This window comes from Simochromis diagramma, unplaced genomic scaffold, assembly GCF_900408965.1.
Source record: "Simochromis diagramma unplaced genomic scaffold, fSimDia1.1 OVJJ01000816.1, whole genome shotgun sequence".
Lineage (NCBI taxonomy): Eukaryota > Metazoa > Chordata > Actinopteri > Cichliformes > Cichlidae > Simochromis > Simochromis diagramma.
In genome coordinates, this window is record NW_024386908.1 from 6,020,798 (window position 1) to 6,047,180 (window position 26,383).

General features: G+C 41.0%; 2 protein-coding genes across 4 annotated transcripts in view; one reads left to right on the top strand and one right to left on the bottom strand.

Annotated features, from left to right (window-relative positions):
• Nucleotides 1-10,726: 10,726 nt before the first annotated feature.
• Nucleotides 10,727-22,369, bottom strand: ppp1r3aa (protein phosphatase 1, regulatory subunit 3Aa). Of its 3 annotated transcripts, XM_040035141.1 has the most exons (5): nt 16,302-19,078; nt 15,399-15,457; nt 15,206-15,303; nt 11,914-14,539; nt 10,727-11,811 (listed from the first exon to the last, which is right to left on the bottom strand). In XM_040035141.1, the coding sequence occupies exons 1-5, from the start codon at nt 17,072-17,074 to the stop codon at nt 11,396-11,398; spliced, it is 3,972 nt and encodes a 1,323-aa protein (XP_039891075.1). In that variant the 5' UTR covers nt 17,075-19,078; the 3' UTR covers nt 10,727-11,395. The 3 variants fall into 3 exon arrangements, with proteins under 3 accessions (XP_039891075.1, XP_039891076.1, XP_039891074.1); XM_040035142.1 differs by lacking the exon at nt 16,302-19,078 and adding an exon at nt 22,011-22,369 and having other exon boundaries at nt 10,727-14,539; XM_040035140.1 differs by having other exon boundaries at nt 10,727-14,539; nt 16,302-19,075.
• The window catches only part of foxp2 (forkhead box P2), a 102,504-nt gene continuing 96,790 nt past the window's right edge, over nt 20,670-26,383 (top strand). Inside the window, 2 exon segments of the mRNA XM_040035143.1 lie at nt 20,670-21,066; nt 24,382-24,533. The gene's annotated coding sequence lies outside the window, so the exon portion shown is untranslated.

Below are 26,383 nucleotides of genomic sequence, written 5' to 3' on the forward strand. Positions count from 1 at the left end.
AAATGAAAACATTTGGTTTGGCTTGAGCTAGCCCTACTCATTACCATTAAAGAGGACTATTTGCTCTAAAAGAAAATAGCTGCATAGCTGCTGGGTAGAATCCCTGAGCAAAATTCACCAGCAAAAAAGACTAGATTCAGAAAGACAAAACAAGGAAAAGCTGGCAATGAGGCAAAAAGATTAAAATGCAATGAAAACTGAAAGATTGATTATGCTTAATGTGTGACCTTTTTCCTCCAAAGGAGAAACATATACAGTAGAGTGAGAAAGGAAAGCTCTGTGATGAAACCAATTCATGCGAGCCTGGCTGCCAACAATATGTTGTTTCTCAATATGGTGCGCTCACTGTGTAGTCCCAACTGCCCACACATGGCTATATACAAGCACACGTTCATGTGAATGTTAGAAATACATGCATTCTAATTTTGCAGCATGTCACACACCCATACCCCACACACCCACTCGTGCAAAGCCATTGTTCTAAACACAGACACATGTGAATGTGAAGACTTAGTCATGCACCATAAAGAGATCTCCACACACAGGCACGCATACACACACACACACACACACACACACACACACAAAACATGACACAGTTTACCTTGGGTTTGGACTCGCTGAATGAATCACGGAAAACTGTGTCCCTTCTGTCCTAAACTCTTAGCCTCACAATGCTATTCTGCTCCAGAGAGCAAGCAATAAAATCAGTGGATAATGTTACTTTTATGTCTCTGTGACATGTCACAGGAAGGATAATGGTATTACACCAGACATTGTGCATAAAAATCTTTTTTTTTTTCTATTTAAACTACAAACAAATTGCTTGTTTACAGTGAAATATGAGCTCAAATGTGCTGGGTGTTTTAAAAAGGCTTCACAACTTTACCAGTCTTGAGGCTTGAAAATCCTTTCACGAGCTTTATCAGCACGCATGAGAATGTCTGTTGGTTTGTGGCCCTTTTGTTTGTTGGGTTCTCCTTTGCTTTCAAAGGTTTTAGGAAACAAACAGATCTCGGTGTAAGATGAGTGCAAGTGATTTAACTCTCTTATGCAACCAAAATCACGGGGAGAATGAGAGGATGAGAGACAGAGTTATATGGTTAAATGTTGCTCTGACATTTAGGTCAGGCCAGCACTCTAAATGGCATGCAGACAGATTTACTGGGGGCTTTCAGAGAGGTCCGTTATCTGTCTTCTGACTGTCACATGCCCTGACCTTCCCGGCCTTAATCAAAGCTTCTTTTTTTTACCCTTATATGTCCATATCTCAGTGTAAGTTTTAATTAATTTCAGTGGATAGCCTATACGCCTTCCTGAAAATGCGTTCTTCTCAACTTTTAAATGAAATATTTTTAAAATGTTGTTTGGAAATACAAATTCACACTTCGATTTGGCCCATGATGTAATTTTCTCTCACCAGAAGGAATTAATAGCTCAAGATACACACATTTCCTGTCAATGCTGTATTGGGCACACTTTAACTCTTGGTGTTTTGTCAGTTAAAAGGAAGTACGGTAAATTTATGGCTTATTCATGCTGCAACTAAGATTACAGGAAGCGGAATTTATTTATTGTGTCTTGGAGTAGAGAAGAATAAAGTGCAAGCTGTCCCCACGCCAGAAACAGCTATCCACCTATAACATAACACCAACTCTTTGCAAGCATCATTTAACACAGAGCTTGCGGTAGTGATGCCAAAGCTTCATTTTCAGCAGGTAACAAAAGCAACGATGAGCCATTTCTACCCTACAACAGCTTCATTGTTACAACACTGCACAACTTTTCATTACTTTTTTACAAAGTACCAAATATTTTGTAATTTACTACTAATTTTGTATACTGTAGCTTCCCTAACACTGCTTAAAGACTCACTCTTACATTCTTTTGTGGACATGGGCACAGGCAGCTTGAGATGCTACAGCTAAGTAGCCATTCCTGATCAGCCTCGGTCATACATTGATTCCACAAGTCTGCTAGGTGATGATGTCAGCTTCGCCATCAGATAGTCCTTGAAGTTCTGTGTTTTAAGGTCCGTGGGCCCACTAACTTTCTAAGATGGTGTGGGCCTAATCTGTGGAGAATTTACATTACAGTACACCAACTGCACATGTGCCTCAAGTGGTGGATTTCAAAGAGGTGTCACAGGAATGACTCTCCTGCTGTCATGTTGTCAGCCGTCTGTGTCCACAACAGTGTATAATCAGGGCTTTATCAAGGCCTTTTAGTTCTTTGAAGCCCAAAGCGAACACAAAATAACAACCACTCAACAACAAGTAGGGGCGCAGGAGGGGGGAAAAATTACTAGCATATCTATGTTGTTATTGTGGCTTCCACCACATACAAAACACTGTGAGATAACCACACGATAATTAACACATAATGCACTACTCTCAAGCATAAATGCTGGCAACAGTGTTGACCACTTATTTTGTATGGGTTACAAAGATTCACCCCACAAGTCAAAATCGAAGGAAGAAGGCAAGGCCTAAGACACCTGGAGGGCTGCTACTGGGGTTCCCATTGGTGGCTTGTTCTCTAATCATCCTCAGCCATCAGCTGGGGGAAAGGCGTCTTTAGCAGGAACTGGATTGACAGGGTGCTGCTCATCAATCAAGTGTCAGGAAAAAGGGAATGCTGGGATGACTATTCAAGTTGTTGTTCACTGTGGGATTTTTTTTTGTAAGTCTTACATTTGTTGAATTTTTTTTTTTAAATGACAAGAACTAGTTTTATGCTTTATGAGCTGTTTTTGTTTTTTAAATTGGGAATAAAGGAAGATGTTCTACTACTTAGACATGCAATGGTTTTACATCCTAGGTGGCATTTTGACCAGCCTAAGAAGAAACCCAAAGGAAACAACCATACATCAACTCTGAATTACTGTACTTTGCAAACTTTGCAAACTCAATATACCAATATGGCTTGTCACGTGTTCCATAATGTTGTGCTGTGGACATTTATGTGCTTTTTGTGCAGAGGAGTTTCTTTGTTTCCTGTTCTCATGCTGTCCTCCCATAGGAGCCCAGCATGAGTAGAGGTCTTTTTTTTTCCTCTTGTACTTTCCCATTGTAGTGTATATTTCAGTGTTTTTCTGTAACGCTACCGATCTCCGACCTGTATCCCCATGTGATGTCTGTGTTGTGTGTGTAAGGTCGGGGGGGTGGGGGGTCCCATTCCACTGCAACCTGAATGTGGCGAATAAAGCCTTGAATGATTGATTGATTGATTGATTGAATATAACCCCCAAGTTGCCACAACCAATAGGCTGATTTTATTGTTACACTGATATGACTTTCTGGGAAATAATCACTTAAATTAAATTAATCACGCCATTTATTTTTTAATGCACCTTCTCAGATTAAATCACTGCGTGTCGTGCCCAGGGCTGGACTAGGACAAAAAATTGGCCTGGGCATTTTGACTAGAGACCGGCCCACCAGGTATTAAAGGAAAAGCCATAAAGCCTTTGAATGAAAACAAACGCTGTTGTGACAGTGATGTACACTGTCTTGTTGGTATATGTATGATTTCTATACGTTGTACATCAGATAAAAACTTTGGTTGTAAGAATCAGATAATTATTTATTAAACATTTTAAATGAGAATAAGAAAGAAAAGTATTTCTTTGTGCCCCCCTTTCCCTGTTAATGCCCTACCTGGCCCCCTGGCAAAACTTTGCTAGACCCGCCCCTGCACAGTTACCAGCTGTCAGCTACATAGAAAAGTATCCTGGTGTTATTTGTCTCTCAGAAACAGTTCATAACTTCCCTTCAACTCATTCATGTCACCTAAAAGGTAAACCTGTTTCTCCATCACCTGTTCAGCTCTGATGATTCAGTAAGGACATCTCCTGGTTTCATCTGCATGTTTCCCTCTCACCAGATATACAAACCGACATCATGACCAGCAGCCTTTACAGCTGTGGTGCCAGCAAACATCAGCTGATACTAGAAGGTAATATTAAATAAATTCTAACAACAGCTGATCAAGCTTAAACGTGCTGCTGTTGTTTAGTGCGACATCCGCTGGTTTCCTCTTTCTGGCGCAAAGTGGGCGATAAACAAACAAGAGACGGGACTTGCGTCAGAAATACCGATCAGCTGATCATTGAAGCGCCTTGAGGCGACTTATGTTGTGATTTGGCGCTATATAAATAAAATTGAATTGAATTGAATTGAATTTCATGATTGAATGAGAGAAGAAGAGGCAGCTGACAGCGTAAAGACGCAGATTAACTCCAGCTTTGTGTCTTTTTTCATCCTAGCCGAATTACGGGACAAACTGTGTTCCTTCTCGGCTCAATACAAAACGCGTAATATTTTCTCTGAACGATTCCGTTTTTTACGGCACGGTTGGCAACTCTACTAACTAACCTTATGAATAAAATAAAGTTCACTATCAGTAAAATCATAGCATCCACCCAGCTGTATAGAAACTCCGTCATGCTAGCTACTACGCAGTACGAGTTATTGTAACTGACTGTAAAAACTCAGCCCAACGAAAATAAACTACCCCTAAACTTGGTTTATATCTGACCCAGATAGACTGCAGGTCATAACTTCTTACCTGAAGTTCAGTTCACCTGACACTCGGACCGGCGGCCGCCTCGGGTCTCTCCTCCTCCTGCCTCCCCTTTCCCTCATCCACCTGGCCTCTTGTGGCAGCTCCGCTATAGCCACCACCAAACAACTGAGTTATTTTTTACACATCTGCCAGCATCTGGCCAATTCACCACCTTTCATTGTTTATACCGTTACCAAAAAATAAATAAAAAAAATAAAATCATCGGCCCATAAAAACGAAAAATCACCATCTATGGCCAGTCCAGCTATGGTCGTGACATCAGTTAACCCTTCGCGTGCCAACTGTGGCATGTGTGCCCAGGGTTGCCGACCCCTGTACTAGATGAATGTTTTGAATTTCCCACTGCATTTTCCTTTATATCTCTTTGCTATGGAGAAAAGCAAAGTGGGTTTCTAACCTTGGAAATTATTGCCAAACAAAGGCTTAGATGCTTGCTTGCTTGCTTGCTTGCTTGATTGCTTGCTCGCTCGCAAAGAACAAAGAACCACTGTGGCTTTTCTTTTGGGTTCATACAGGGATGCAGAGGGGAGACTCTCTCAAAAATGGCATGTCTCCTTGTATTAGCTGGCTGAGTCACAGGACAGCACAGAAAACAGCTTATTGTGATTCACTCTGTGCTAAAAACAAATCCCCAACCTATGAAATCACTGTGCATATGCTTTGTGCAATTTTAAAGTAAATTGTGTTATTTTAGTTTTTTTAGGGTAAATGCAACCTGTTTAACAAGATTATTTGTTTTCCACTCTTACTATCCAGGATCTCATGAAGTACTCACTATCAACCGTTATCTCCCCCCAGCGGGATAGACTTTGAAATCTTGTTATGAGAAGTGTTACATGGGGTTTGATATCACATTATCTTCTCTTCCTTGTCATCCTCCTCTTGCTGTTGCACAGTTTTTGCCTAAATCAAATAGTCTCACATTAATACAGCATACCGTATGAGTGATATATCTCCACCTCCTCCTCCTCCTCTTCTGCTCATCTTCCTCATTTGTTTCTCACACCTCCTCGTTGTACCGATGAAAAAAATCTCAACGCTAAAGATGACAAACAACTCTGTCATCACGGTAATGCTGCAAATGAAAGCAGAGGATGTAGGAGCTGTGTAATGAGTACTAAGTATAAGATGCACTGTGTGGTGAGTACTCTAAAGTGGAATGCGCATTTTGGAATACAACTTTATTTGAGTCATTCACCACATTTATGAAATGTGGAAGAAGCACAAGTGTATTAACTGCCATCCATCAGTTTTACATCCTATCTACAGTCTGGCATGAAGCACATAAAATATGCACTCTTATGATAGTACGTCATTGCTTTGTTCTTAGAAGAACCCTGTACATTACACCCACACAGTGGGTGATGGTGTCCCACTCACCCATGTACAACTTTTCAAATGCCAAGTGGCAACAGCAGAAAGCCTTGTTGTCTCAGTGATGCAAGAGCCAGCGGACATCTGGGAATGTCGAGTCACTAAGCATGGCGGAGGAGGAAGGCCTAGATGCGGGGTGGAGGGGGGGGGGGGGGGGGGGAGAAAGAGCTGAGACGGAGTTGGTTGGTGTAGGGTCGCAGACCGATGATGCTGGTTGAGGGAGCAAAGCCCAGGAAGCCAACTGCAGAGGAAGGCGGAGCAGAGAGGGTTGAATAGAAAGCGGTTCCATGACCGGGAAGAGTGTGGACTATGCAGTCTGTCAGGTCTCCAATCTGTCAGCAGAGTGCCTCTGGTCCCCTTGGGCCGCGCAACACGGCCCTGCCGCATTTTGCGCTCTCTTCCACTCACATATCCTGTCCTCATGCACCCTCTTGTCCCAGCCAGTGCACTTCAGTGTGCACTGATTTTTTTGCCACAGGACTGTTGCATTTGTCACTGAATCGACTGCCTCTATTCATCGTGCTCAGTTGACGATTTTTATAGATTTTGTCACACATTTCAATTAAAGTGACTGCACAAATCTAAAATATATATGTGTGTGTGTGTGTGTGTGTGTGTGTGTGTGTGTGTGTGTGTGTGTGTGTGTACTACTAAAACCTTTAACCATAATTTTGGTTTCCAATCCTCAGCTAGTGGATTCTTTTAAAAATGGAGCCACACTTACATCTGCTGGAAGAAATGTGTCATTGCATGACTTTTTTTTTTTTTGCACAAATTTGCATTTATTTTTTTTTATTGAAAGCTGCTGGTGGACATTTATGTGTAAGACTATACTACGAGATGAACTGATTAATCAGCCTTAGCAGAAGTACTGACATTCTGTACAACAAAACAGGACACGGACACATTTTAAAGGCTTATATACCCTTTCCTTCATCAGTTTCTCTTTGTCAATACACAGACAACATGGTCTCACTAAGGTAACACAATTCAACAGTACAAGTAAACAGTTGATGCCTTTTTAAGTATTTGGTGGCTTATATAGGATAGAGGGTATCTCTCACAGGATAGCCACCATATCCCCATATAACCACATACCCATAGTTACAAATGCTAACACACAATCCACACTGCAATGTGAGAGGAGGAGTGACGAGAGCATTAACATCTGATGACAGTCTCTCATTTTAGTCTTGTATCACAAGGTGCTGGGTGTGTTCCAGAGAGTCAGTTATCAGTGCTACATCTGTGACACCCAGCAGCCTGATGTGAACCTAGTTCAAATCATTTGGTTCCTTTTAAACATTCCTTCATTTCAAACAAGAAAAAGAAATATGTGTAATTTATGTAGTATGTGAAGGTTAAGCTATCTCAATGCTAAATATGCCATAAGTACTAAAACTCTGTTGTCATTTGTTGCAGATTTTTCTGTAAATCTTGAAGGGGAGCGGGCTGAAAAGGAAATACAATTTGTTGTGGTTTCTAACAGCTTCTGCACCTCTCACTGCTATCTAGATCTGTAAATGTGCAGCCTTATCCCTCCGCCTGGTGCAGCACTGATTAATTTATAATCCTTACACGTTGGCATACGAGCTAGTCAGGAAAATAACAAGCAGCCTTACACCTCTGGGTAACCCCAGATAATCAAGATTCTGTCCTTGTTTCTCAGATTCTTCCCGTCACTGCTACTTTTTGTCAGTGCACACCACAGTCTTTGTGCCAAATTTGCACTGCGTCTCATCGGTACAGGGCCTTACAGAAAAAGTAGTCCTCTGCTCTGAAAACACTGGCTTTGGGCCAGTTTTCTAAAGGTGCCAGCATAGGATTGGAGCCAGCTTACAAAAGGTCAACATACCCCAGACAGGATCAAGTGACTTCTACTGGAGTGCAGTGTCACTCAAGCTGCCACTTTATTGCACACATTGTCACACAGTGAGAAACTCTCTGCTTGTGGTACACTAACAGATAAAATATTGAGTCACACAAGAGCCTCACAGGCACCCAAGCACCATAGTCAATATGGTGCCAAAATAAATGTTAGCTATGAAATACATTGTGTTGCAAGATACATGCCTGAAATATGCATGAATTCATTTTTCTTTGGGATCACGTAATCATCAAAATAATCTTCCTAACCCTTCTGTAGGGTTGGAACATGTATACAGGGATATTTTTTTTGTCCTCAGCACAAGCCATAGGCACAAATGGAATATGGGATTACAGCTGTGCAGAGACATTACTCTTTTTTTTCTCCTTCCTTCCTTCTGTTCTGTTCCTTCTGTTGTTGATTCACCAATCAGCCATGTTTGTAGATATAGTCATCTTTATACTCTTTGTGTTCCAGTATTTCTTATTCCTTCTTGGTTCACTTTTGGGCTTTATGTTGTGTTTGTATCAGCCAATGAAGGCTCTTTTTATTCCTTCATTCAGTCTGCCTCCATTTCCTGCCTTTGGATCCTCTCTCCATCACCACCTACCTTGACAATCTGTTCATTTGTGTATTAGCAGATGGAGTTATTGTATTCATTGCATTTTGTCCAAGCAGCATAATTTAAAAATCCATGTCAGCATGTACAAAGGTTTAGAGTGAACTAATATGATCATTAAAATGTGATTATTCTGGAAAACAAAAATATAAAACAACAGGACTTATTTGAATGTTTGATATTATTTTTCTTTAATTTCTTTGAGATACTGTCATTATTCCAAATGAATATCCCTAAACCTGCAATCTCCAAAAAGATGCAGTAATCTTTATAGCAACATGTAAATCCAATAACAAAAAACCTGCTAACTTTAGGTTAAAAAAACCAAATGTTTCTTTGCACTTAGCTTTTGCATGTTGGTTATACTGTCCAGTATCTGTGTAGCCTGCTGTCAGTTTACCTCTGACTATATCATTGTGACGCTGTTTTAAGTAAATTAATGACAGGATCATCTCTTCCACAACATTACCAGCAACAAGCTTCTCCTCTGGGTAACAGCTTAGCTAAAAGCTAGCTTCTGTGGAGCTCGCTTTTAAGTCAACTGGCCTAGCCAGCTAAGGTTTGCTTAGCTACTTGCTACTTTAAAATATGAAGCTGAGCTCCTTAGCTTCTTTCCTCAATTACCTTAAGATGGACACTGACACAAGCAAGACAGAAACACTGCATTTGCTTTGGATATTTTCCGTTTTTCATCTTGTGTCACAACCAAAGCAAATGACAAATGTGCTCACATTTTAAAAATAGCTCACATTCCTGCTTAGGAATCAGTCTCGCAGGCCTAGAGGCAGGTCAGAAACCCACTGGGAACATGTGGTTACTAGGAAAGAAATATATATTCACCAATTGGTTGGAAAGATGATAGTGGAAGTTGACCGCTGTTGCTAAGTTAAATAAGGGAAACAAAAACCTCTCTGTCCATAGCAGTAACTTTTTTAAAAACTGATTTCACCTGACCACAGCAACCAACTCCCAGCACCCACTTGCCAACCTTTCACAGAGTACACACTTTTCCATAGCGACCGGAGTTTTCCAGAGGGTCACTGACTGGTCCCTAGGGCTGTGCAACTAACAAATTACTTGAATTGCAAAACATAGTACAATAAAAATATAATCTGAGTACTCTAAAGACTTACTTTAGTTCATTGTCTCAATGAATAATTACAGTAAGTATAACGACCTTGTACAATCAAAGTCTAGGAAGTAGTGAACAGAGATGGGCAGTAACGCGTTACTTTAATTCGATTACTTTTTTCAAGTAACGATTAAAGTAAGGGATTACTATTGCAAAAACGGTAATTAGATTATCGTTACTTTCGCTGAGTTACTGCGTTACTAAAACCGTGGGGGTTTTTTTGCGAGAATCTCATGACAGTGACGTAAGCGAGTGCAACATTCATGGCAATAGCTGTGTGCAGATCAACAATGGATAATATATCGAGTGCGGGAGAGAGTATGAGCGTGCAGCGTTTAAAGCGTGGAAGCACTGACCTTACTTTGAGTTTGATTCCGTAAAAAGTGACAAAAACATTAGTGTCCGCTGTTCACTGCGTGGGAAGAAAACTTCTTTTTACAGCAAAAACACCCCCTAAACTTCCAAGCAAGCACCGAGTGCGCTACGACGTAATGGGAAATTCACAGAGATTCTTCAACTGACCACTGCGGCACACCTGCACCAGGGCGAACCTCCGCCTACCTCACTCCTGCTTTACAGGTGAAAATAGAGCAACAGGACAGCTAGTCTTTGATTTTATTTATTTTCTGCTGTGTTTTACTTGCATCTATTTGAAAGAGTGAGTGTAAACACACACAAAAAAATGTTTTATGTGCATGTTGCATATAATAAAATTTTTGCTTGATGCATAAAGTTAAAAGATTAAAACGTATAAAACAAGTTTTAAAGAGAGACGTTTCCATTTGATTACATTTTGTATGATGGATTATGCAGAAAACGCAGAATTGGGCTGAAAGATCTATTGCTTTATTACCTATTCAGGTTGTAAATCCTGTTTTTAAAAAGTAGCTAAGTAATTAATTACTTTTGAAAATAAGTAATCAGTAAAGTAACGTGATTACTTTTTTGGGGTAAGTAATCAGTAATTAGTTACTGATTACTTTTTTCAAGTAACTTGACCAACACTGGTAGTGAACAAACCACAAAGCTGTAGTGTCATAAAACATGCATCATGCAAAGTTCATCAGTTGTGAAATATGAAAATGTCCAGGGCAAAATAAATCTTGCTGTGTCAATTTAAAAAACAATGGGGGTTTCTTTGTTGTATTTTTTTTTGTCACATGAATTTCTTTTATTGAAGAAAATCAAGGAAATTTGTTCCATTTGTTACATAATAAAGTGGTATTGGGCCCATAAAACACAGCAAACATACACACGTCATACACTTAAACATTTCTGTGGACTAAAACATTCAACAAAAGGTGAAAATTCCTATGATTTTAACAACGTTCAGTTCAGTTTGAAGTTTATTGTATTCCTTTATTCTGTCTTTTTTTTAACCACAGAATGACGCCCTAATGGGAACTCAAATTAGATCGACTACTTGGAGTTGCAAGACAGATTTATAGCGTTACAAAACATGCAACAACAAAAACATATTTCTGCACCAAATTCTGTTTGTTTAGTGAGTCTTATTGTAACTTAAACCATTTTTTTTTACCACTAGACTGTATTTAAATTAACCAAAAAATGCACGCAAGTCCAAAGACAGGTACGTAGTATATTGTGTTCAGGTTTAATGGTTCGTCAACCCCAAAAAGTTTCAGAATCAGTCTATTAAGTAACTTAATAGATGGGAAAATCAGCCAAGTGTACAAACACGCACACACACTCACACACACACTAATAGCACTGTACATGGTAGTGGACATTACAGTTTACAGTAGTGTGCTGATGTAGCACTCTTCACCACTCTTGCTTTTTCTTAAATCTTAGGCTATCCCACCATCTCCTTGTCTGTCATCACGTGTTGTCTCTTCCACTTATAAAACCACCATGATAATGAAAATATGTAGAGAGCTAAGACTGATGGGAAATCATAGAGGAAAACAATGACAAAGAATCCACTAATTAAGAGGGCATAGATTAGAAGTCTGGTGACGTGACTGAGGATATATAATATACTGCACCATACAAGACCATCGGCCTCTTTTAATTTCTCTGAGGAAGATGATGGATGTTTGTGAGATGGGTGGGCTGATTTATTAAAAATCTCTCCATGGGCAACTATTTGTCTGCCTGTCTCACAATGAGCAGCCGATCTTTCTTTTATGCGAGTGTGGCTTTCCAGATCCATCGGAGCTTCTGCCAGAGCTGGAGTTGTTTCAGGCAATGATTGCAGACTATGCGCATCTGAGGTGGTGGTGAGATTGTGACTGGGATTAGCACTCAAAATCAAATCTGCATGTGATTCAGAGACAACGTGAGCTTGTTCTGCTATGTCAAGTAACTTACTTCCTTCTACCACAGAGCGTTCATGGCCTTTAGTGGGTACAGCTTGCTCCAGCCCTTGACAGAAACTTGAGTTTGGATCTGTTGGTAATTCCGTCAAGGAAAATACCCCTGAATCAAAAGTGTCATTGAGGTCTTTTTCAAAAAGAACATGGCAGCCTTGTGTAGTATCTCTCAGCATGCACCCCATTCCATCAACAATATCAGTGTGTCTATTTGATGCCTGCACTTCTCTGCCAAAGACCTCTTCCCAAATCCCCCTGACCAAATCTTCTACAAATCTTTCTATGAAGATCTCCTCCAATCCCACCTCTATCACCTCAAGTGATGCAGTATTTTCTCCCATAATAGGTTCTTTTGTTCCATGTGACAGCTTTTTATATTCAACACGCAGAGAGCTCTCAACTTCTGCTGACAACTCTTCTTCTTCTTTCAATTCTGCCGGTGCATTCTTCCTCTCCCCCTGAGGGCCCTCCACATTACCCATTAACTCCCTCCCTGCTTCCATTTTCAGCTCCCGAATGCTCATCATCTCATCTCTGTCTTCCTGACTCGTATCTCCTTCTAGTCTTTGTAACGTCTCAGATTGGTGTTCCGCTGAAGTGTCTTTCTTTGCGACATTCTCTTTTACTTCGATTTCCTCTTGGCTCGTTTCACCGCATATGTTCTCATTTTGACCCTCCGTGTCTTCCTGTGAATCGGTCCATCCCACTTCAACCACTTCCAGTCCCTTTGGGTTGCATTTATTTGCTGGAGGTCTGAATGTATTGCAGCCACTTTGGAAAGCCTGGTTGACTTCATTTGATTTCTCTGTTGGTCTCGTCTGCTCTGATGGATTTGCTATTATTCCGTTGCAACTAAAGCTTTTTCCCACCTCTGTCTTGTTGAAGTTTAATCCGTGCTCACCTTCTTTCAATTTCACTCCACTTTGTTCCATTTGTGATTCCTGCTTCATCTCAACTTTTGGCTCCTTGCCTCTTTGGTCTGACTGTGACTGTTTGTCGTGCACATCCAAAATTATTGATGCACTCACATCTAAAGCTGTATCATTATGTTGCCATGCTTGATCATCTAACGCCTGGAACCTTTCCTCTGCTGTACTTATTAGTCCCTTTGTTTCCTCACCTGTTGTTGAAAAGTAAGTTTCCTGCTCTGTCTCTTCGAGTGCTGTCACGCATTTGGTGTTCAATGGAACGCCTTCATTCAATTCAGCTGCCACGATTTTGTTTTCCTGCTTTGAATCAGATCCACCATCGTGTAGATGTTGAGGTCCTGTTTCATTTCTATCACTCTCCTGCTGATTTCCGCCATTTCTGTTTGGCCCAAATTGCTCACACTGCATTTCATCTGCATACCTTGGGGAGGTTTCACTCTCTTCTGTTCTGTGTGGCCTAAATATCTCCTCCTCTGTAGATGCTTTATTTTCCGTATAGTTCATCATGATGTCTTCCTCCTCCACTCCTTTTCTGGATGTGGAAGAAACATACCTCGCCCCATCCTTTGTCCCTTGTCTGATTGTCTCCCTAAATGCCAGCATGTCATCTACACCATTGTGTGTAGTACCTGTAACCTCTCCTTCCCCGGTGGAAGAAAGACCCTCATCCAGCCTTGCTCCCTGTGAGATACTATCAACAGCACTGGCATTCTGAAACCCTGGCATTGCTGTCATGTCTGTTGTCTCCGACTCCCCTGAGCTTGTTATTAAGTCAGCCATGTGTGATGTGATGGGCTCCTCTTCTACTTCTTTTGCTCCTCCTATTATTCCTTCTCTTTCTGGCTCCCGGACCACATGCTTGTGACACTCGGTTGAACTGTCAATAGAGTCCTCGGACCGCGGTGCCCCCTCGAGGCAAAGTTTCTGTGGAGTGTCTGTTACAGAGCTCGTCTCTGACCTTTGGGATGCGTCTTGTGTTGCTGCGTTGTCATCTCTTGGGCTGGTGACACATGCCTCTGCTGGCTGGTGGTCTTCGGTGTTCAAGGCAACATTAGCAAACAGTTCTCCCCATGTGTCTGACAGAGGCTGACGTGCATCTAAGCAGTGTGCCTGTGCGGCGGCAGGAATATCTGCACCCAGTTGAAATTCTCGAAATGCTGAATATTGGGGTTGGAGCCCTTTGTCGTTTGAAGGAGACACTGATGCTGCTGTCTGCAGCCATTCTGACTCTGGAACGTTAGAATGGTCGGGCCCATTAAGAAAGGCCTGCCACGCATCGCACACAGAGGCTTTTTTATTGTCAGTATCATCTGTCCCAGGAAGAAAGGTCTCCCACATGTCATCAGCAGAAGGTGCGTTTTCTTCTTTTGACAAGATTGTTTTAGCTCTTCCGCTCCAGATGTCATCCGCGTCAGCCGTCTCCCACTGCTGGGGTTTGTCATTGCTCCAGTCCAGTGTAAGGAGAGGAATCTGATGGTAGGTGAGGACTTGCGGGCACTCGTTCGGTTGCGCCTTTTGGTATTTATAGAGCATGCTGGCAGAGTCACCCCAGGGAGCCGGCATAGACTGAGAGTCTTTCTGGCCACTGGCTGAGTCACATGCAAGATTCTTGGATTCTTGATGCGTTCTTTGGGAGAGGTAGTCCTGCACACGTGCCAAACGTGCTGCTTTGCGTCTGCTTTTTACGCTCGCCACCTGTCAAAAAAGGCCAAAAGTCAAAGCAGTGAGCTTTGTTAAGTCACTGTGCTGGCGAAACCCTGATATTTGGCTGGTGATTAAAAATGTGCCTTTCCTTTGAGTATTTTTATATATCCAAGATGCAATGCATTTCAATAATCTAGCAACTTCAGACCTATTCTTGTTTGACTCATCAATTTTCCCACATGTTTACAAGCATGCTCCATGTATTATTAATGGACTGAATGTGAAGGATTTCAGATGTGTTCCCAAGTATCAGGTTAGCTAACTTCATGTACCCTTCTGGGACTCAATGTGCAGTATAACATGCACCACTTCCTCAGCTATCATTTGTACCTTGGAGACAAACAAGAACTGCGTTTTTATGATGACACAACATACATTTTATGGCTAGGGGAGTTTACTTTTTGGTGATGCTGGTGTTTTCTAATTTCCTAAAACACCGAAGACACCCCAAACATTACCCCTTCTGGCGTTATCTCTGTAAATCCCTATGACCCACACTGCCACTCCTTTTTCTCTGTTTTTCATCCTCTCTTAAAAGCATGGTGGGAACTGCTGAACCTCAAACTGCAGCCTCTGGCCTAGCACGTTACTTCATTATCAATAAATGTTTTTCATTATCATTTGGGGTAGGGTAAAATAATATAAAAAGAGCCTCACCACAGTTCTGTGCTCATCACTGTGAAGTAATAACTGGACATCTTTGCTGTCCAGTGTCTGCCTGTGGGCCTTTTCTGCTCTCTGTGTTGCTTCTAGTTCTGCAGAAGACCAAAAAAAGGCAAGGGTGAAAGTTTTGTTGCACATTAAAACATATATGCACACATGCATGCATATATAAACACTAAGTACACACCTGTAGCAACTGTTGCTGTGTTAGCATTATCCCGGGTCTTCTCCACTGTGCTTCCATTCCTGTTGTTCAAAATAAGATATGGCTAGCGTGACATAAGATGTTTTCCAGACAGTACCAGATAATTAATTTAACAATCCATTATGTATAGTATTCATCAGATCTTTTTGTAGTAAAAGGGGTATTGTTGCTCTCTGTCCTCCAGATGTTGTGTTTCATAATTTCGCGAAGCTTAAAGTCCCCATAAACACCTCGAGCACTGGGGTTCAAGTCAAATGGTATAATAGAAAACAGGTTTCAATCTTTTATTAAAGACACGCCTTGAACAACAACTGGCCATGCTGTATAATTATGCTACACAGTATACAAAATGCCTATTATGCACGTCCAGACAGTGTGTATCTGCGCCAGAGGCCTTTGAAATATGTTTGTCTGCTGCATTATCTGGCCCTTGTGCTGCAGCAACTCAAAGCCAGAGCATGCACATAAAGGGGAGCTATAATTCTTCAGGCATAAAAAAAGAATTTTGCAGATGGGGTCAAAGAGGATAAAATGAGCATATCTTGCTACAGTGGAGACGTCATGGAAACCGGCGCATACATCTGGCCATAAATGGGCAATGTGTGTTCTACAGGCCACTGGATGGTTACATAACACCTCACTGTAAACACACAATGGCCCAGTTAGTGGAGCATATTGCTTTCAATGACTTCTCTTAATGAGAAGAGCAGCACATTGTAAGTGCACTTGCACTGTGCCGAATTTCAAACTTCCTTCCACAGTAATTGTAGCTATAGGGCCGTTCTCGCTATAGTGCACAAAAAAGTTTCACAGAAGGCTTTGGTTGACATACAAGTGACTTCCTTCTGCAGAAAGGCATGTTTAAAAAAACTCCGACTTTCACACCTGTTAGCTTTGAGACAGCTCCTCTTGCTCTTGTAGCTCTCCTCTTGCATGTGAGGCCCGTGCTCCTTTATCTGTCCCTTTTGGTGGCAGAACATCACGTAGTTAAGTCCTTTGTTGTTAGCCCAGAATGTGCCCGCTGATGATTCATAACAGAGACAGAACTCCAATCTAGTCCCTTCTCTCTCAAACGGAGGCACCAAAGTATACTTGAAGGCAAACCTGTCTGTTTTTCTATCACTGGACCCGGGCACATAGTCTGCCGGGAGGTCAAAGCAGCTGTTCCAGCGGTCGAAAGTGATCCGGGCAAAAACAGACTTACTGTAGCAGAGGTTGACCACCCTGACGATGCCTCGAAGGGTGGCGGTCCCTGGGAGGAGTTCAATGCTCTCCAGCTCGACCATCTGTGCCTGCAGCCTCTGCTCCAGCTCCACCGGGGATGACGGGACTGTAAACAGACAGCACATATAGAGCTCCTCTAATGAATGAAGTGCCTCCTGCTCAGCAGCCCGACTGACTTCTAGTTCTGCCGCTTCAGCACTGTCAAACTCCTTGACAGAAACCAGGTTGAGGCCAAATGCATCTGCGAAAGACACCTTCCTGCGAATAACTGGTGGGGGTTCTGGTTCCGAGTCGTCATCTGTCTCCTCATCTGTGGTGGAGCCCGTGAGAGAAGAGGCCTTCATTCCCCCCTCATCCTGTTTTCCACTTTTCCCTTGTTCCTCCTCCATCATCAGCCCGTCCTGTCGCGAGGGTTGAACGCACAGAGTCTCCATAATACGCGATGGTCTTGAGCTGTCTGCCTGTCCTGCCGTCTGTCCACTAGGAGGGTGGCACAGACCAGAGTGACCCTCGCCCGGCTACAGTGATAGTGTAGAGGGGAGAGCAGGGAGAGGACGTGACTTGACAGATGGAGTTCGGTTACAGCGAAGCTCGTGAGCCTGAGCCAGGCCTATTAATAGGACACATATAACTAGACCAAGGCTGGCCTGTTATCCTTGCGGTTACGCTCTCATAATATGTTTGTTAGTAACATCATAACTACATGAAAGCAAAGCATTTACAGAGCTCTACAATGGAAAATTAGTGCAGAAAAAGGACATACTTGAAGCTACTTTGAAGTTTTTTATTTTATTTTACATTTACTTGCTTTGCAGCAACAAAGTCTTAAAAGTTTCACATAGCAAAATTTCTACCTGCTTTTCGACAATCCACACCTGATACAGTATCTCTGCATTCTTGGCTACACTGTAAAAGCAGTTGTCTAGTTTTACTTAATGGTGATCAGGCCTCTGGGTATAAATCTAAAGCTCAACAGACTAAAGTTTGATGAAAAGTCATCCTTTGAAACAGCACAAATGGAGAGTGATCGATCAACCTAAGGACTGATTGTTAGCATAAGGCGCACATATGAGAACAGCTCTGAGATGCTTTAGTTTTTGTTCAGGAATCTCACCAGTGTTAAAAGCAATAAAATGTAAAATGCATTTTCCAGACAAAGTAACTATTAGTGCTGCCGCTTCAAAGTATTTACCGACACTGATCAACTAAAGTACCATAGGAAGCTACAGTAAGTTGGTCTGAAACTGAAACTGAATTGCCACACCTAAATTCCTTGTGTTACCAAGTGTGTCCCCTGCTGAAATGTCCCCTAGAAAGAAAAGTATCATCCTACCCACTGCGGGGGAGCTGCAGCTGACTAGTCACCTCCACGTGGACAAGGAAATGAAAGCATGTCCACACTGTCATCAATAATGTATCAAATTAGTATTAGTTCTGTTGCTGTTCATAGAAGGCCAGGGACTCTCTTGTATCATCGACATTAAAGCAGACTTAATTTTCACTGTATCTTGGACAACAAAACAGAACATTATTATGAGATTGGACTCTTTCTTTGGCTGTGTGTGTGTGCATACTGGCATGATTTTGCACAAAGTGATCTCAGATAGGAAGTTTAATTCAACTGATCCTTGATATGCTGGATAAGTATACCCCCAGATCTTGTATATCTTGTAAATAGACATTGGTGCTTGTTGTATAATCTTTTACAAGTGTGTGAGTGGGTTTTCTTTTCCCCCAAAGGACCCTTTGTTCTTCATACTAAAGGCAAAAATGCTCTCCTTGGACTTTTCAACTGCAGTTTTAGTGATTAAGTTGCATCATTTACAGCGTATGAAAAGGCAGACACGTGACAAGTGTTAATTTGCTACAGCTAAGTGCAATCATATAAAATACATAACACTAAATGCATACAGTCAGTAGCAGGAATGCTAAAAAAAAAAGTCTAAATGCAAGACGAATTGTGTGACTAAGTTTTATCAGTAGATGGCACTATGTGATCATAGTAAAATTCATGTCAGCACAAGTTAAAATTCATTTGCATTTCCACTTTAGTCTCCCTTAGTGTGATAATGAGTTCCAGGCGTACAGTTAGCCTTGTCCACAAACAAGATCATTACAGAAGGAAAAGGTAATATTAATATTTCTTCTGTGTACCTAAGACTTCCTGTGCCAGTTACCTTCATCAGAAAGTTGTTTTCTGTTTTAAAGAATGACCAGTAGGTGGCGGCATACCACCGTCACAATTCCACGAGACTGCTTTTCCCTTCATGTCCTCATCATTTTGCAGATGCTGCTTCCTCTAATTCACATTTCACGGAATATTTAGTTGCAATAAAGATTTTTAACACAAACAAAAGCACAAAACGGTAGAAAAGACTGTGTGCGTATACCACACAATTACTGGAACAATCCCAGTTTATATTACATCAGACAGATAAGTGTCTAATACTGTATTTTTTCAGATGATTTCAGAATATAATAGGGGTATTCCGTGCATACACGCCAATAGGAAACAGCTTTCAGGATAATGCTGATAAGAATAATAATAACTAAAAGATAATGTATTTTTTAAAAATATTTACGTATTTAGTCAGTAATAACAATAATAATGGTAATAACAATACATCTTTTTTTTGTATATTAAATTCACATGGCCACACTACACAGCAACATGTACACATCACCTACAACCGTGTTTCTCTCAATTATTTGTAACATAAATAACACCAGATATATAATCTTTAAATGCACTAATCGCCCTTCTTAAGCAAAACACTTAGCTCCTACTCCTTTTCCTTTCCCACTTGATATTATTCTGAATATTTATTTCTAAGCTATGAACCATCGTAGCGTTTGAAGAAAAAAGGGGGAGGGGGGGATAGAAAGAAAAAAAGAAAGAAAGAAGAGGAAAGACGAGATAGAAGAAAGCAAATCATTTTAACTACTGCTCAGGGTTGTGCTCAGTGTTTGACTGGCTTCGGATCTACTATTAGATGAATAAATACACTAAATTACGTTGTAAAGGTATGACAGAATAAGTAATAATAAAATCCTCCAGTCAAGAATCTGTACATGTTGTCGTATGTTTTTCTTTTGTAAAGTATTTATTCAACAGTGATTTTCTGTATACAGAGTTTAACCTTAAACGTGTTTACACTAAAGCACAATTTTAATAACACTCATAATGATGATGGCGTTTAGGATATTATGTTTTTCACGCACTGGTTTCCAATCATCCTCTCAGTGTAAACACTTGTAGACAACCGCGAATATTTCTATCTGCAAACCTACAATTTAATGACGTGCGCGTAAAAACGCCAGCTTTAAAAATGCCACTGCTGATGAGAGAGGTGCAGTTTAAACTCTGGCTCGAAAGCTGCTGAAGATTTTAAGGTATATTTGTTTCCATCGATGCTTTCATTTGCATTATTATTTGTTTTAAAAAAATCCTGTCGTGCAGTTTTATGAAAGTCGGTTAATTAGGCAAAATTTGAGAGGAGAAAACACACAAAATGACCTATTCCTTAAAAAGATTCAAAAGGGAAACAATCACGATTGATGTATGCCGGAGGAAGCTGCTACATAAAAGCAGATCCTCTTGATGAAATATTGCAGGAACATTAAAGGCATATATTGATTCTTTTCTTCAGTTTAATAGCGGATGGTTTCGCACTACTTCTTTGCGAGTTTTAGCATATAAAGTCAAGTTTATCAAAAACAAGAAATGTTGCTTTTTGGTTGGCGGGATCGTCCCATTAGTGGAAGGTTACCGGTTCAATCCCCAACAATAATATCTAACTATGGTGAACACGGGCAGCAGCTCTCCCCGCTAAAATACTTAATAGTTAAACGTTAGCGAAGAGTGAAAAAAGGGGGGGAGCAAACTTTTAAAAATACTTTTTTTTTTGTTTACAGAGCAGGTGGCCCTGACGTCACACGGGGTCGCAGTACGCCCAAAAATAACAAACACACCTCCGCGAACAAGCAAGTGCCTCCCCTGGGGGGGTTCTAGTCCCAAATATACTACTTGCTTGCCGGGTTGCTGCCTGATGTGTGTTTGAATCGTAACGAAAGAAAGAAAGAAAGAAAAAAAAAAAAACAAGCCGCTTCTTCTTCCTCGCATTGCGCGTCATTCAAACAGGACTCAGTATATTGCTTTTCTCTCTGTTGCATTAGTAATAACAGCGGCGTTGACGGGAGACCGCAGGAGAGAGTGTGTGTGTGTGTGTCTGTCTCCGACAGCGGTGCCCAGCGGAGGAATATTTGAGCTTTTTTTTATTTACTCTGCAGCTTGTTGTTCATTTTCTCTGCGTTATGGTGAACTTGGACAGTCACGTGCGAAGACGGCTGCAAGTGTAGAGGACGACGGCTTCTCACCTGGCGTGTCCACTTTGACTTTAGGGAAATATACCTGCCGTTTCTCGTGGTAAGTTTTCCTGCGCAGGAGCGTATTAGTCTCCGAAAACCTTTGACTATTTTTTCTAAACCTCTCTGTCCACTGCATTTGAATTAGGAAGTGAACCGCTGGTTGTCAAGTTTTTGCTTTTTGTTGGGTTATTATTTACACGTTGCGCTCGGAGTTAGCGAGCTGCTTTGACAGATTTCCCTTAGCTCGGTATTCGCTTAAAAAAACTGTTAGGACCTTTTGAGAGCACTGTCCAGTCTTTGCCTGCTCTGAAAGCTGAACGCTGATTTTTTTTTTTTTTTAAGTGCGACGATATAAAACAAGTTGTTAATTTTCTAACACATTTATTACACATGTCTAACAGAATTAGGCTATTTACCGATTTTTATTCACAGTTATGTGATAAATTAAATATTTAAAAATTCATTTAAAAAGTTTGCTCCGAAACCAGCTCAATTCTTTTGTTTCTTTTTTTTGTATATATATATATACACACACACACACACACACACACACACACACACACACATATATATATATATAGTCTTCACTAGAAAAAAAATAAATAAAAAACTACATAAAGGACAAGTATCTACATGAATTTAATTGGAAGCTATTTTATTTTCCAGCTGAATTTATTTTTTATGCAGCTACCTACTACGTTGTAGTAATTAGTAAAAAAAGAAGGAAACTGTGATTTGATTTGCATCTTATTACAGCTTCTGTGTGTAAGATATGAAGTCAGTTTAATTCTTTTTCAGTGCAATCCTTTAGTGTTCTAGCCATATAATGATATCACATATGACTGGTGGTTTTAAAACCATGTTCCACTAGTGCTCAGTTATATTTTTCTTTAAATACCACTGTCACAGCTTCTTAAGCTCAAAAGGTGCATTTAGATTTAATGATCCTTTACCTGCATGACTGCTGTCTGCGTTATCAATATCTACGATTAATCAGCTTACCGTAGTTGCATGCTCCATTTTTATATTCCATCTTTTTTCGTTGTCCAGAAACAGACAGGGGTGTTGGTAGTGTATTGCTTTTCATCATGATAAACCTCCAATTCAGACTAATTTCTCTAAACATTACAAGCTCCTAAAAAAAATCTTCTGCTGGCCTCCTCTATTTCACACTCCCTGTCCCTCCTGTCTTGCAATCAAGTGTGGCCCAAAAATCAATAGATGTAACTTTTTTTCCCCCTCTCTTTTGGTAAAGAAAGGCTAACAAGGCACTGGGAGCTGCAGAACTCTTCAGGCCTGTCCTCTGATCAGCTTTCACCCCTGGATTAGCTGGATCGACCTTACTTGTTCAAGCCGCAGGGTGCACAGGTGTTCCCTCCTCAGTTATGCAGGTGTGGGCCAGTTCCCCCCCTCACTCAGCAGCTCTCACTCTTCAAAGGCCAGGCGGCAATAAATGCCCCTTGTGAAATATGTCAGCGACAGCGCACAATCAACCTTTGTTGAAATGCCCCTGTAATTATTTCTCAAAGTGTGTTTAAAACAGACTCTTGTTTACTTGTTGTTTAGGTGTCCTTGCATTTGGTAAGTGAGGCCACTGGATTTTGTAAAACAGGATGCATTCTTCTCCTTCCCTTACCCACTTAAGGCAGTGGGAGAGATGCAGAGAGACCTGCCATTAGTCTCCCTTCAAGACTGACCGTTGTTGGGAGCAGCGCACTTATTACCCCGGCTCTCCCCACTCTGCGTCCATTTTTTGATTGCAGCATTCATCATTGGGTGGTCGTGCTCTACATTATGGTAATAGGAAAATGAATGTCCTCCACAGGATTAATGTGTATACCCTGTCATATGTTTCAATCATTTATCAAAATTAAGATTCGGCTTTCAGCTCAATGAACGCTGGTTGATGCATGATTTTGTCTCAGATATGAGAATTGTTGCTTCTAGCTGAACTCAAGTAGAAAAATCCTTTGTGTTTATTATTTTTTTTATTCTAATACTCCTGTGGAAACTTGCACAGTTTCCACAGTTTTTTTATTGTGCACTGTGCAAAATAAAAAAAAAGGGGGTGGGGGGATTTGATTAGAAGAAAGTGGCTTTTATACACAGATCACATCAGTGTTGTTTTTGGCTCTTTAGATAATGAAACACTCATTTTTGGATTAGTGTTTGAATCGCACCATCACCCATCCCCCAGTACCACTGTAATGAAGCAGACTGTTCACTCAACCCTTGAGGTGTTGGTGCTTTTCTTTTCTTTTTTCTTTTTTTTCGGGGGGGGGGCATGCATGGTTAAGAAATTTGAGGGAGTGGCGCACTAGCAGCATCACTTATCTAACCTCGTCAGTGAGCCCATCCAGTGTGTTTTCACTCAGCCCCTGTTACATAAACTTAAAGGTGATTAAATGGCATGTGTTCAGGTTATATCCCTTCATAGAAATGTTTCTATGACAACCTCCGTACCTCCGTGCAAGTTAAAGCAACCAGAAGTGATCACGTCCGTCCCCCCCTCCCCGCTGCACTTTGGTTCCCTCCTCCTCCAAGTTAAGAATGGAATTTGTGTTGACAGTTTTGGCCTTTAATGGCACTTTTGTGCCGCGCAAAAGTATTTGTTTACCAGGATCATATGCTGCAAGCTGTCAGCTTTGGAGAGATTGACTTCTTAAGATAAAAGAGTGCATTACATGCTTAGGAGGCCACTCTTTTGGACTGTAATTATCCACATCTCAGTAATGATGTTTTGTGTGTCCCAGTTACTAAGAGTCTTGAGACAGCTCAGACTTTTTTAGTTACGCTCTGGGTCACTTCTTAAGCCCAGCTAGACACTGTTGTCGACGAGGAACGCTGTGACTCTTTGGCTGGAGAAAGCTGTGTAGGGTGGGGTCAGGGGATGTGGATTATAGAGAGATTGCAGGCTCCTCACACAAGGGTGAGTTAATAGGGAAAAGTTGGTAACATACTCACTGACCATTTGATTTTTATGCTTGCTTTCCCAAGTTAAAAAGATTATGTGGCTATGCTGTAAATTGACTTTAATCAAAACAGTCACGTATCAAAATGTCCTGTAAAGATTGTTTTTGCAAATATTACTACATCTTACGTCATCATGTATCCCTCCAAGGGTTGTAAAACTTACAAACAGATGACCACACTCCACAAGCTGAGATGTGTAGTTTTTTGCTGGCGTGTCTCACAGTGTGTCTGACTCTAAATGCAAAGAAGCATTCATGCAAAGTTATAAAACATTAGCTTTGTGTACACAATCTTTCTTACAGTTATGAAAAATAAGTCATGCTTTTCATAAAGTTTAAATTTCTCCTCTTGGCTGTTCTACTCTTGACCGTGACCTCATATATTGTAGTCTTCCTTTCAGCTGACACCAAGCTGCAACCTTCAGGGGTGAAAGATGGAAGCCAGCACGGATTGCCAGAAACTGCAGTTCCTGTAATAGCCACTTGAGGCTGTCTCCAAAAGCGAGTCAATCTCCACAGACTCCAGCATTAAATCGCTGAACTCTACAGCCTGGTACAAAAGCATTTTATTCATTCTCTTTAGCTTATTTCCAGCTTTTTGGGAAGATTAGGTTTTATCCATTTAAATGTTATTTAAACTGCTATGAGCAATTGGAATGGTATTTCACTTTTCTAGTCCTACCACTCAAAGGTGGGTGCTGACAGAGGTGGATAAATGCTAGCTGTTTGCTGATTCAAGTCACTAACAGTACCTTCCAACCATGCAGCCTTTTGGAGCCTTTTTAATGCAGTTAGCTGACAAATGATATGGATTGCTGTGTTGTTAATTGTACTTTCAGACTTTCCAGGAAGTCTCTTTTAAGTTTGCTGAGTGATGTTCTAACATTTTATTTGTATGTTGTTTTTCCACTAAATAGTAGACATCTGTGTCTGTATGATGCATCCACGCAGTCTATGGATGCACCTTGACAACCAAGCTTCCACCCACTCATCCAGATGTGTTCACTTCTGGTTCTAAAAAAAGATGGAAATGCAGGATTCAAAATGTGGAGCCCACAACGGGCGATGTTGGTTGTGGCCACATACAACCATGGGTCCATTTGATAGCAGCCACAGACCTTACATGTTTTTATATCCTCAGTTTTTCTTTCTTTCTTTTTGAGTTAGCAGTTGCATGTTTACTGTGTGGCCAGTGTGGTGTGAGGGCATGACAGCTTTTATTCAAGTCACGGTCAGATGGACGATGTCCTCATGTGAAAAAAAAAAAGTGTTGGTTTTGGGGGTCTTGCCCTGAATTAAAGACAGAAGGTCACTCATGGTAAAAGGCAAGGTCACTGTTACTCAGACTGCATTCAGCCATCAGCTTGTCACTTGTAAACAGTGAGGACTGAGGTCCACTGAGGTTTAGAAGGTCTTTATATATGATATGTTAATAGAATAATGATTATTTTAATTAATTTCACAATAGAAATGTAAGAAAAAAGAAAAAGAGGTTAGGTTTCATAATGCCTAAGTTGGTTTTTACCTTAAATAAATAAATAAATATAGTATTAGTTAATGAGTGTACAGTTGTAAAGACTGGGCTTTATAGAATGGTTTGTATTGAAGGGTTTTATCCTGTTTAGAAACAAAAACACACCGTGCCTCACAGAGGAAACAACCTTTCCTCTTTACCCTAAGAGACACAGAGAAAAAGGGAAAAAAATGTTTATTTCAAACATGTTGTGTGTAGGGGGGAAAAACATGAAAGAGAGGGGGGGTCATGACAGTAACAATTTTTGACAGGCACATTAGGCTGCAGAAAGAGCATCCAGCTCGGGGCTGAGGGCATATGGTGCTGCCTTCTGCTGGCATAGCTCTAGAACAAGTTACAGCACTCGTGCAGGGTCACGACTGTCTCAGGTTTGTTCCTTCTGTCTCACCCGTCTAAATAAAAACAGGGGGGAGAAAAATGGTAGTGGGGGGTTGGGTTGCGGTGGTGTTGAGCATGCTGGGCATAGCTTTGGTGTTGTACACTAGCCGTGTCTTTCAGCAAAAGGACAAAGAGAATGTTCCCAGTCAGGCCCCTTTGAGTCAGGACATAATTTGGTCAAAACGTGGAAGGGAGACGTTTGACATTTCCAGAAATGCATCGCTTTAACTTTGGATTGTTTCGCCACCATGCACTCTCCACCACAGTTTTTATTTCTGGCAATGCAAATGTAAATCTGCATAAAACATAATAGCAGTTATCAAGTTCAGAGCAAGTACAGCGTAGTGCTTTTCTCTTCTTTCACCATCTGAACACCCGGCTCGTGCTCCTGGATGGCAATCCCTAATCCTACTCTAAACAATGGCCATGTTTTCACCACACAGGCTCTTCTAGGTTTTCTCCTCTGTAATGTGGAGAGGATGGACTTGGAT

Bases quoted from the DNA above. Each gene is read 5' to 3' on its own strand.
- ppp1r3aa (XM_040035140.1), bottom strand. From the start codon at position 17,074: ATGGAGACTCTGTGCGTTCAACCCTCGCGACAGGACGGGCTGATGATG. The intron at 15,304-15,398 runs GTGTGTACTTAG...GGTCTTCTGCAG, and splicing joins CACAGCAACAGTTGCTACAG to AACTAGAAGCAACACAGAGA. The intron at 14,540-15,205 runs GTGAGGCTCTTT...CTTTTTTGACAG, and splicing joins GTGATGAGCACAGAACTGTG to GTGGCGAGCGTAAAAAGCAG.